This window comes from Tupaia chinensis, unplaced genomic scaffold, assembly GCF_000334495.1.
Source record: "Tupaia chinensis unplaced genomic scaffold, TupChi_1.0 Scaffold000037_4, whole genome shotgun sequence".
NCBI lineage: Eukaryota > Metazoa > Chordata > Mammalia > Scandentia > Tupaiidae > Tupaia > Tupaia belangeri.
Window position 1 is genome coordinate 721,815 of NW_006159487.1, and position 11,596 is coordinate 733,410.

General features: G+C 68.3%; 1 protein-coding gene across 1 annotated transcript in view; it reads left to right on the forward strand.

Moving 5' to 3' along the window:
- Window positions 1-11,596, forward strand: part of PKNOX2 (PBX/knotted 1 homeobox 2) — a 145,397-nt gene that overhangs the window by 74,582 nt on the left and 59,219 nt on the right. Inside the window, exon 2 of the mRNA XM_027772573.1 lies at window positions 6,207-6,315. Coding sequence (XP_027628374.1) covers window positions 6,229-6,315 — 87 coding nt within the window. The 5' untranslated portion in view covers window positions 6,207-6,228. The remainder of the gene's footprint in view (window positions 1-6,206; window positions 6,316-11,596) is intronic.

Consider the following 11,596-nt stretch of genomic DNA (forward strand, 5'->3'; position numbering starts at 1 on the left):
AACTCACTGTGTTATTTCAGCCTCCTGCAAATCTGTCTAGACGTCAAGCAGGCCTGGGCAGCTGCTAGGGGGCAGCTTGGTGGGGCAGAGCGAGCTGGGTGTCTGGCCCGGGAAGGCCCCTGGCTCTCCTCCGCCCTGCCTCTCCCCTCAGGGTGGGAGCCCACCTTGCCCCTCGCTCACAGATACTGCAGAGCCAGTCGCCGGGGCACCCTTCCTCCTGCCGTCCAGGTGGGGACGTGACCAGCACAGGCCACGAAGGGTAGACTCCCCTAGGTGGGGGGTTTAGGCACTCCTACCCTGAGCATAGGCCCGGCCAGGGGGACAGAGAGTGTGGAGGAGCTTGGGGGGCCCCATGCCGTCCCTGCATTTGCAAACAAAGACAGCGGGTCCCGACGGAGGGTGGGACTCCATGGCCTCTGCTTGCGCACAAGTCCAGGTCATGCGTGTCCAGAGACAGGCAGGACCACTCCGGGACCTGGCTCTGGGCCTCGAGAGTTTGAGCTTCTCCAGGAGAGTGGGTGTAGAAACAGGGCCCTGGGCGTCCGGAGGGCGGGAAGGGTACTGTCCCTGACTGCACAAGGCTGGTCTCCATTGGGCAGGCAATGGGACGGGGTGTCCCAGGTGAGCGGCCTCCTCTTCCCAGCCCTGGATCCGCTGGTTTCACTAAGGTTAGGTGCCAGCTGGCCACGGAGTCCCGTTAGACCTCCATTCTCTCCTTGGGCCTGAGCCCCCAGCCCTAGCCACTTACTGCGCCTAGGCGCATGGCAGTGGGAACCCCTGGGCACTCCGACAGCAGGAACCCCTGGGCGCACGGCCGCAGGAACCCCTGGGCACCTGGCAGCGGGAACTCCTGGGTGCCCCGACAGCAGGAACCCCTGGGCGTATGGCAGCGGGAACCCCTGGGCGCCTCGACGGCAGGAACCCCTGGGCGCATGGCAGCAGGAACCCCTGGACACCTGGCAGCGGGAACTCCTGGCGCCCTGGCAGCGGGCACCCCTGGCACCCTGGCGCTCACCAAACATGAGCTGGTCTGAAGGGTTTTGTGTCAGCAAGCCCTAGTGAGCCCTGCCTGGCCAGCGCGGTGCTGTCCCTAAGCCTATTTGTCAGCAGCTGGGGTCTAGCTCCAGACAGGGGAGCTGGGGGCACTGAGAGGAGCCACAGCTGAGGCAGGGGATGGGATGCACATCCTTCCTAGCTCAGCACCCCTTGCCCATTGCACCGCCGTGCCCCCCCTGAGCTCTGGGAGCTTCCACTAGGTCTGGTGACATAGCGCAACACTGGGCATCTTCTGGGACGCTGTGGGTCTTGGCTGGACTGGCTCCTCCCTCCCGGCTGCCGCATCATCAGGATTCCCAGCACCGAAAGACAGAAAGGAGGCAGGGCCCGGGTCACTGCTGTGCCCCATACAGCCTCGTCCCCACACCTGCCCCCACACAGCCTGGTCCCCGCGCAGCCTGGTCCCCACACCTGTCCCCACACAGCCTGGTCCCCGCACAGCCTGGTCCCCACACCTGTCCCCACACCTGTCCCCGCACAGCCTGGTCCTCCCACAAGCTCTCTGTGGTGGGCTACCCTTGTGCCCTCGGTCCCATCTCGGTGGTACCCCGCAAATGCCTGATGCCCAGTGACAGTGCTAAGGCCTCTGGATGGGGCCGATGGCCCTGTGGAGCCCCTGGCCGGGGTGTGCAGCCCCAGGTCTCCTACTTCCTTACTTGCCAAAGTGACAAAGGGCAGTTGTCCCCAGAGCCAGTGACTATGGCTGAGGGAGTGCTCCTGCTCCCTGCAAGCCCCAGCTACATCTCAGAGATGAACATGCGCAACTCTCCGGGTGGTTGCCTGGTGGGCGGCAGGGTGAGGGGACAGGGGCAGGGGTGGGCAGGGACAGGGACAGGACAGGGACAGGGGCAGGGCAGGGCAGGGCAGGAGCAGGGCAGGGGCAGGGCAGGGGCAGGGCAGGGGCAGGGCAGGGGCAGGGCAGGGGCAGGGCAGGGGCAGGGCAGGGGCAGGGCAGGGGCAGGGCAGGGGCAGGGCAGGGGCAGGGCAGGGGCAGGGCAGGGGCAGGGCAGGGGCAGGGCAGGGGCAGGGCAGGGGCAGGGCAGGGGCAGGGCAGGGGCAGGGCAGGGGCAGGGCAGGGGCAGGGCAGGGGCAGGGCAGGGGCAGGGCAGGGGCAGGGCAGGGGCAGGGCAGGGGCAGGGCAGGGGCAGGGCAGGGGCAGGGCAGGGGCAGGGCAGGGGCAGGGCAGGGGCAGGGCAGGGGCAGGGCAGGGGCAGGGCAGGGGCAGGGCAGGGGCAGGGCAGGGGCAGGGCAGGGGCAGGGCAGGGGCAGGGCAGGGGCAGGGCAGGGGCAGGGCAGGGGCAGGGCAGGGGCAGGGCAGGGGCAGGGCAGGGGCAGGGCAGGGGCAGGGCAGGGGCAGGGCAGGGGCAGGGCAGGGGCAGGGCAGGGGCAGGGCAGGGGCAGGGCAGGGGCAGGGCAGGGGCAGGGCAGGGGCAGGGCAGGGGCAGGGCAGGGGCAGGGCAGGGGCAGGGCAGGGGCAGGGCAGGGGCAGGGCAGGGGCAGGGCAGGGGCAGGGCAGGGGCAGGGCAGGGGCAGGGCAGGGGCAGGGCAGGGGCAGGGCAGGGGCAGGGCAGGGGCAGGGCAGGGGCAGGGCAGGGGCAGGGCAGGGGCAGGGCAGGGGCAGGGCAGGGGCAGGGCAGGGGCAGGGCAGGGGCAGGGCAGGGGCAGGGCAGGGGCAGGGCAGGGGCAGGGCAGGGGCAGGGCAGGGGCAGGGCAGGGGCAGGGCAGGGGCAGGGCAGGGGCAGGGCAGGGGCAGGGCAGGGGCAGGGCAGGGGCAGGGCAGGGGCAGGGCAGGGGCAGGGCAGGGGCAGGGCAGGGGCAGGGCAGGGGCAGGGCAGGGGCAGGGCAGGGGCAGGGCAGGGGCAGGGCAGGGGCAGGGCAGGGGCAGGGCAGGGGCAGGGCAGGGGCAGGGCAGGGGCAGGGCAGGGGCAGGGCAGGGGCAGGGCAGGGGCAGGGCAGGGGCAGGGCAGGGGCAGGGCAGGGGCAGGGCAGGGGCAGGGCAGGGGCAGGGCAGGGGCAGGGCAGGGGCAGGGCAGGGGCAGGGCAGGGGCAGGGCAGGGGCAGGGCAGGGGCAGGGCAGGGGCAGGGCAGGGGCAGGGCAGGGGCAGGGCAGGGGCAGGGCAGGGGCAGGGCAGGGGCAGGGCAGGGGCAGGGCAGGGGCAGGGCAGGGGCAGGGCAGGGGCAGGGCAGGGGCAGGGCAGGGGCAGGGCAGGGGCAGGGCAGGGGCAGGGCAGGGGCAGGGCAGGGGCAGGGCAGGGGCAGGGCAGGGGCAGGGCAGGGGCAGGGCAGGGGCAGGGCAGGGGCAGGGCAGGGGCAGGGCAGGGGCAGGGCAGGGGCAGGGCAGGGGCAGGGCAGGGGCAGGGCAGGGGCAGGGCAGGGGCAGGGCAGGGGCAGGGCAGGGGCAGGGCAGGGGCAGGGCAGGGGCAGGGCAGGGGCAGGGCAGGGGCAGGGCAGGGGCAGGGCAGGGGCAGGGCAGGGGCAGGGCAGGGGCAGGGCAGGGGCAGGGCAGGGGCAGGGCAGGGGCAGGGCAGGGGCAGGGCAGGGGCAGGGCAGGGGCAGGGCAGGGGCAGGGCAGGGGCAGGGCAGGGGCAGGGCAGGGGCAGGGCAGGGGCAGGGCAGGGGCAGGGCAGGGGCAGGGCAGGGGCAGGGCAGGGGCAGGGCAGGGGCAGGGCAGGGGCAGGGCAGGGGCAGGGCAGGGGCAGGGCAGGGGCAGGGCAGGGGCAGGGCAGGGGCAGGGCAGGGGCAGGGCAGGGGCAGGGCAGGGGCAGGGCAGGGGCAGGGCAGGGGCAGGGCAGGGGCAGGGCAGGGGCAGGGCAGGGGCAGGGCAGGGGCAGGGCAGGGGCAGGGCAGGGGCAGGGCAGGGGCAGGGCAGGGGCAGGGCAGGGGCAGGGCAGGGGCAGGGCAGGGGCAGGGCAGGGGCAGGGCAGGGGCAGGGCAGGGGCAGGGCAGGGGCAGGGCAGGGGCAGGGCAGGGTAGGGGCAGGGCCTGCTGGGCCCCTGTGTCAGCCTGCAGCAGCTGCAGTACCTGCCTGCGCGGAGGAGACCCAACCCCACACACAGGCCCCTGTTCTCTTGCAGAAGCCCGGAGGGTGGTGGGGCCATGGCCCAGGGACTTGCAATGGTCCCAGGGGTCTGCAGGGGCAGGAGCCAGCTGGGTCCTCAGAAAATCACTGGTCTGTCCTCTGCCATCGTGACCTGGCTACTCCGCCCAGGGCTCAGGACTGGAACGCCTCCTTTTGAGTGGGGGGGTGGGTGTTCCCCAGGGCACGGACCACTCCAGCCGTCCCTCTGAACTGTGCAGGGCACCCAGGCTGCTGCAGGTTCTAGGGACCCTCCCACCCTTGGGACGGTCGGATAAAAGTGGGGACTCCTCCTCAGCCCATCCTCCCGAGTGCCCAGGGTTTCGCCTTTGCTGTGGCCCTGCCTTGGGAATGCTGCCGGAAGCCCCAGCCTCAGGTGAGAGGGACCCTTGTGTCCCGGGACCATCTCCTCCCCAGCTGCACTGCCCTGCCCCTCATGCAGGCTGCGGTACTGCGGGTCCAGCTGCCGGGCGGCCCACCGGGCCCTGCGGCGGCTGCAGGAAAGGCTGTCCCTGTACCTCCACTCCGTTGGACACGCCAGGGGCCACCCTGTTCTGCGGGCTCCTTCAGGCACCCCCGTCCCTCTGGAGCCCTTGCTCTGCTCTCCCGGACCCGTGCCAACCCCGCCCACACAGACCCCGCTATGGAGAAGGCCCTTGTCAAAGAAGGGCCCTCCGCGTGGTCTGTCTGAACTCCTGGGCTCAGACGTGCTGGGCCTCGGGGTCCCACGTGCGTGCAGTGGCCAGACCCGTGTGCTGAGGGGCAAGGTGGTGTGGGGCGGGGCTTCTGCGGTGAGGCTGCCGGGGCGGGCTGTAGGAAAGCCCACAGACTCCCTGCGCTTGTACCGGGACCCAGCTCACCTCCCTGTCCCCCTGCCCCAGCACCAGCCTCTGCAGAGCTGGTAAACACCTTGTGGACAGCCATGCCTCCTGGTGCTTTCTAGATGTACGCCTGGACTTTGGGGACCAGGGGTGGCCGGAGTAGGCTCCCCCTTCCTGCATGCCCGGCGCTGGCCAGCCGCCCTTCGCTTATTCTGGAGGGCCTAGGAAGGCCAGGCTGGACCAGGATGCAGCCCTGAGTGCCAGAGATCGGGGTGCTAACACAGGTTGCCAGCACCCCAGCACCCGTCCCCCGCTCTGCAGTCTCCTGCCCCGGGGAGCAGCCCGCATGTGCACCTCGCCTGCAGCTTCCAGCCTAAACGCCTCAGGGCACCCACTCCAGCTCTGGGCACCCTCCCCAGCTCGGCCGTCTCCTGTCCTGGGGAGCAGCCCATCTCTGGCACCTCACCTGCAGTTTCCAGCCTAAATATTTCAGGGGACCCGCTCCAGCTCTGGACGCCCTGTCCTCGGCGGCTGCCAGGACAGCTTCACTTACAGCCCCATGTGGTTCAGGAGGAAAGCCTGGAGGCCCTGGGGACACTGCTGGAGACGGGGGAGGGACAGTGGGGCAGCTGCCATCTGGGGATGTCTGTGTCCCAGCTTCACTGACAAGCACCCCACTACGCACACACAGAGACATGCACGCACACACATGCACACACATGTACACTCACACACATCACTCTTCTTGGCCTCTGTCCCTCCTGTGTAAGAGGCTGATGGGCCATTTGCTGAGAGTTCTCGGCCCCCACCTGCTGTGACCCCAGTGGAGCAAGGCGGGGGGCACTCATCCGCAACCATGGACCCCCCAGCCACAGCCGGAGCTGGAGACCTGGGGGCTGACACCCCCCCTCTCCCCCAGGACCCACAGGTATCCTTTGGGTTATAGCCTGGGGACGGGCCTGGCGCCTGGAAACCTTGGGCCAGAGGTGGGACCTGCAGCCTTCCCGTCCCTGGGACCAGGTGCCTGCGCTGTCCCCTCCCCACACCCCAAGGGCGGCTCTGAACAGAGCTCACAGCAGGGGCAGGTGGATTTGAATCTGATCTGAATACTGTCTCCAGTAGACCCAGCAGCCCAGCCAGCTGCCCCAGGCCTCCCCCTTTAGGCTCCTCTGTTCCTCCCAGTCGGCTTCCAGCCGACAGACCATGGCTGGCCAGGCCACTGCCTGCTAACAGCGCGGCCTCTCTCCCCACAGGTCCTCCATGTGAGCCTGGCCCATGATGCAACATGCCGCCCCAGCCCCGGCTCTGACCATGATGGCTACACAAAGCGTCCCCGCACCCCCCTACCAGGACGGCCCGCAGGTGAGTGCCATGCCACCACCATCAGGGGTGCAGGGGCCTCAGAGCCCGGGGCACCCAGGGGCCAGGAGGCAGGGCCCGCCTTACTCTCTCTGTCCCAGCTGTGCGCTGGGCTTGTCCCTGGAGGCAGCTGGCAGACACTGAGCCCGAGGGCAGATGTGACAGGAGAAACCAGAGTCAGGCCCTTCCTGGTGACCCTGTCACAGCCCATGGACCTGGCCTAGGGTGGGGATCACAGTCCATCCCCCACTCCTCTGTGTCATTCCCGTGCAGCCCGGTCCTTCCGCGATGGGCACAGTCCATGCGGGGCAGCTCAGGCACAAGGGGTCAGCGTTCACCCCGAGGTTCTGGACCACCTCACTCATCCGTCCTTGGCTCCAGCCCCACACCTGTGGCTGGGGCCCCCCTCCCGTCCCTCTACCTACCTACACAGAACCTGCGTCCTCAGCACCCTGCTCAGCTTCTACCTGTATGCCAGCTCCTTTCCCCAGGCCCTCTCCACCGTCTGCTCAGACACATGTACCCAGGCCCCGGGACCCCACCCAGGCACGGCAGACACAGTGCCCAAGTCCTGGGACCCCACCGGGAGCACAAACAGATGTGGCCCCTAGGTCCTGGGAGCACACAGCAGACACCTCTAGAACCCCATGCGGGAGCAGACATGGCCCCCAAGTCCCAGGACCCCACCCGGAAGCAGACGGCAGACACAGTCCCCTTCCACAGCCAGGCCGGGATACAGCTGGCTCCTACAGCTCTCGCAGCGCCCGCGTCTCGTCTTCACCCCACGTATGCCTCGTGCCCGCCCGGCCTCCAGGTCGGGCTAGCAGCTGTGCCCCCGGCTGTACCCAGCTGTCAGTTCCTGGGCTCCTGCCCTCCTCCCCAGCCTCTCACGTCCACGCTCCCTCAGAAACCACCCACCAAGCACCTGTGACGGGGTGCGCTGGCTCGAGCCTCACTCTTCCCCCCTGGGGCCGCGGCCCGCCCTGACTGTGGCGCTGCCCCTCACGCCCCACCTCCCAGCACAGGCCTCCCTGGCCGCCCCGCCTCCACAGCCCCTCCTGGACACACAGGCCTGGGGAGCCGATGAGGACGGGAGGCCGTGGCTGTCCTCGGCTCCGCAGGCCCCGGCCCCACAGGGGTGTGTGGTCACTGCCCCTATGCACCTGCTGCAGTGGCGTGACCTGGCGGTGGGCTTCTGGGCCGTGTCCAGCAGAGCCCCCTGGGCTGGGTTCTCCAGCCCTCAACACCGACTTCTGCCACCGCCCTGCTGCCCATGGCTCCCACAGATGGCCCCAGTGGGCTTGGCCTGTACACGGCTGCCCTGTAGAAAGCTCCCAGGTGCCCACCCTCAGTGCCAGGCCTGCTTTGTGCCGGGACCCAGAGACGGAGTCTGGAAGGGGCCCCCACCCACCGGACTCGTGTCCCAGAGGAGAGGAACCTGGAAGGAGCAGGTGGGTCCGCCCCTTCTCAGGAAGGCAGCCCCTCCCCGCTCACGCGGCCAACCTGGGCAGACGTGGCCCCAGCCCGCCCTTGCTGCACGCCAGCAGTTATGGAGATGGCACCCAGCGCCCACCTCACCAGAGGCGGAGCTCAGGCCATGCCACCTGGGGCTCGGGGCAGGCTGACCGGGCAGCACCGATGGGCACAGCCGCAGCCGCGGCACCCTCCTCCCAGCCTCTCCGCTTTGCCTGGAGGGTGCTGGGATTAGAGGAGCACGGCACACCTCGAGCCGCTGTGGCCTGGAGCCCAGCTCGGCCTTGGGAGTAAACCTGACCTGAGGCTTGGCCCAGGCCACCCCTGGCCAGCAGTACAGGAGGAAGAGCAGCACCACCCTGACTGAGGCTCCGCAGACGCTGGGAGCAGGGATGTTAGGAGGCACCTCTGGGGCCCTGGAACTCCACCTACAGTTGTCACCTTTACAATGAAAGGATGGTTCGCCCAGGGCTCAGTCTGCTTCTGTCCACGGCAAAGTCCAGACTGGCTCCACAGAAACGGACCAGACTGGGGAGGGTGGGAAGCCACACCCAGCCCCTCGGGGCATGGTGGAGTGGCTCATCTGGGAAGGCTGGGGTCAGGACAGCCTCCTGGCTTCTTCCCCACGATGTCCAGAGGCCGGCCTGCTTCTGGAGAGAGCCCGGGCCCTGCTGGGAGCATCCCACCACGTGGAAGAGACCCCTTCGGGGCTGCCCCTGCCTCTGGGCACCGTGACTTGTCCCCACAAGGCCTGGGGTGGGCACAGTGCTGCACTCGCCTCCATGGACGGACAGTCTCTGATGGGAGTCCCCGCAGGAGAAGGGAGCGGAGGCAGCCCCGTCCTCAGAGACGAGCTGGCTGTCTGATGGCGCTCGCGCCATGCCCAGGGCCAGCAGTGTGTGGTCTACCAAGATGCACAGGAGAACTCACTATGGAAAATCTCACTTAGGAACCTGCAGTAAAAATGCCCAAGCCCCGGACCTTCGTTATAATAAATTAGAATGTTTTTTCAAGGTGAGTTCTTCACTTGGCAATTTCATTGTTGAAGTCTGGGGACTAACATTATTACAGATGAGGGCTCACCCTCCCCCTTCAGCAGAGGAGCACCCGCGGTCATGGTCCCGTGCTGTTGGGCTCGAGCCAAGTGGTATGAGGGCGAAGTGGCTTCTAGCCCCTCAGTTCTGATCCGGCCCATCCCGGAAGTGCTACGATTATTCACGGCACGCCACCATGCTCACCACACACCAAAGGCCGCCTGTACCTTTAGAATGTGCAGAAGCACCCACCCAGTGGACCCGTCCCCGGGGCCTACCTCCTGCTGGTGGCTCCGGTGGGCTTCTGTGGCAGCACCCTCATCACCTAACTGGACCACAATCCCAGTACATGAGGCTGGGTCCTCCATTCGGACCGTCACTTTGTGCCCTGAAGAGATAGGATGACCTGGGGACTGTGGGGTCCCACAGCGATGCTCTACTGAAAACCAGTCTTAAGGGACACCCAGATGTGCTCCAGGTGCATGGCCCTCCGTCCAGCACGCCAGCGACTCCCACAGCCTGGCCTGGCCTGGCATCTGGCACCTGACCTTCAGGGCCCTCCCCATCCCCCAGCACCCTGCTGACCGAGACACTCGACGCTACGTTCTCTGCGGTGGCTCCCAAGACCGGCCTCCTCCCAGGACTTCCTTGGTAACAGCAGCAACCCTCACCCTTCCTGGCTGCACGCCCTCTGACCCGCACCCTCTCCACCTCCGGAAGGCTGCTTGAGTCTCTCCTTTCCTGCAGCACTCCACACGTAGAGTCACACAGCAGGCCCCTCCGCAGCACCTTCGGCAGCTCCAGGAAGCTCCCCGGCAAGGCAGCGGCTTCCCCGGCCTCCCTGACCCGTGCCAGACACCGCTGCTGCCCCTTCCCCAGCCTGGTCCAGAGCTGCTGTCCACCCCCCGCCCTCGGCTTCCAGGACTAGCGTGGCATCTGCTCCACGCGTGTACGCCGTATTAGAAGGTCTCCACGTCCAGCGTGCCGGGCTGTGGGAGCTGTGATGAGAGTGCTGGAACCCTAGTGGGCCCTGGCTTGACCACAGCACAGCCCAGTATGTGAGCGCTCAGGTGACGGCGGAGGAACAACAGCAGCCGAGCAGCTAGGCGCCTGCCTGGCGGGACTCAGGGGTGCCCTGAGGATGCAGCCCCATTGTGAGCAGGGCATTGGAAGCTCACTTCAGAGGGAAGCCGGCCATCGGCTGGGGCCTGGGCAAAGCACATCCCCACCCCTCTGTCCTCCGGCAGCCCTCGGGGCCAGGGGCCAGGGACTGCCTGGAGACCGGCTGAGGCAGCGCCTTCCCACCTGCTGCTGAGGGCCGCCCCTTGTCCCGATCCCCTGTGTCCCTCCCTGCCCTGTTCTTTCCAGCACAGCCCCCGTCCTGGCAGGGCCGGGAAGCAGCTGATCGGGCCTTGCTTGATGGTGAGGGTCCCTGCACGCCTCCTTCCCGGAAGTGGGGGTGCTGTGCCCCAAAGATGCGGCCAGACAGCTGCAAGGGCTGAATGTCCTGTTCACACCCACTCTCCACACAGAGCCCTCCTTGCAGCCAGAGCTGGTCCGACTGCTCTGGAAGTCCCCCAAGCCCTTCCGTGGCTGTGATGGACAGTACCCCAGGGCTCCTTCGCTGCCGAGTGGACTCGATGCTGACTGCCTCTCTGCGTGCCGTGTCCTCGCTCGGCCTGCCTGGGCCCCTCGGCCTCTAGAACAGGAGCCCTGAGCTGCAGCGCTCCGGGCCAGGCTCCTCGCTGAGCAAACTGCAGAAGCAGGAGGAGAAGTCCTGCACGACATGGGCTGGCCACATGGCTTTGGGGCTTGTGCGGGAACACTGTGGCCTGACCTGACTGCTTATCCAGGGGGCGCCTGCCTCAGCGCCGGCCCCTGAGAAACCCAAGGATCCTGGTCCTGTCGTCTCCCTGTCCCCCTAGTAAGAGGTAACCCGCCCAGCCATGGGGACGGCTAACGGCCCGGGAGCAGGCGCCTCATGTCTCTGTGGCCCTGGACACCCCTTCCAGCCTGCCTCCTCCCTGGTCTCCAGGTCTGCGGGGCCTGCGGCGGGGCAGGGCTGAGCAGGGTGGGGCCCAGGAGTTGTGGTTTCAACCGAAGAACAACGGCACGAGCTCAGGGACCTCAGGTCTGTCCAGCAGGCCAGAGACTTGCTGCGGGCGGTTTCTGGGCGCTGGTGCGTTGGTGCTCACCGTGTCTGGTCAGCTGCTGGCATCTCTCCGCCTGGAAGCCCTCCTGCCCCGCCTGCTGCAGCCCCTCTCCCACCATGGCCCCAGTTTCTGCATCAAGATGGGAGGATTCTGCGCCCCCCCAAGCCTCCAGCAGCCTGGAAATGGGAAATGGGGTTCACACGTGCTGACGGTTTTTCTCTGGTTTCTGCTGTCTCCTGTAACTAGACCAGACCAGACTGGAGTGACCCACCCTTAGGGCATAGCAGGAGTGCGGGTCTGTTTCACCAGCTGTAAGCACCCGCCACACACCCATGCATGCAAACATCCATGCACACGCTCATGCACATGCTCACACGCATGCTCACGATGCACACGCTTGCAGGCACGCACACACTCGCACACACAGGCAGCACATGCTGAGATGCAGGCGGGATCATAGGCTGGGTCCCGTGGGGGTGTGGGGGTGGCTGACTGGGTCCTGGAGCCTGCACACCGGGGGCGGGGGAGGAGGCCGCAGCTCACTCCAGTCTTGCTGGCCCGTCAGTAACAGGCCAGGGAAGGCGGAGGGCTGGTGCCGGCAGGAGCCACACCCGGAACACACGG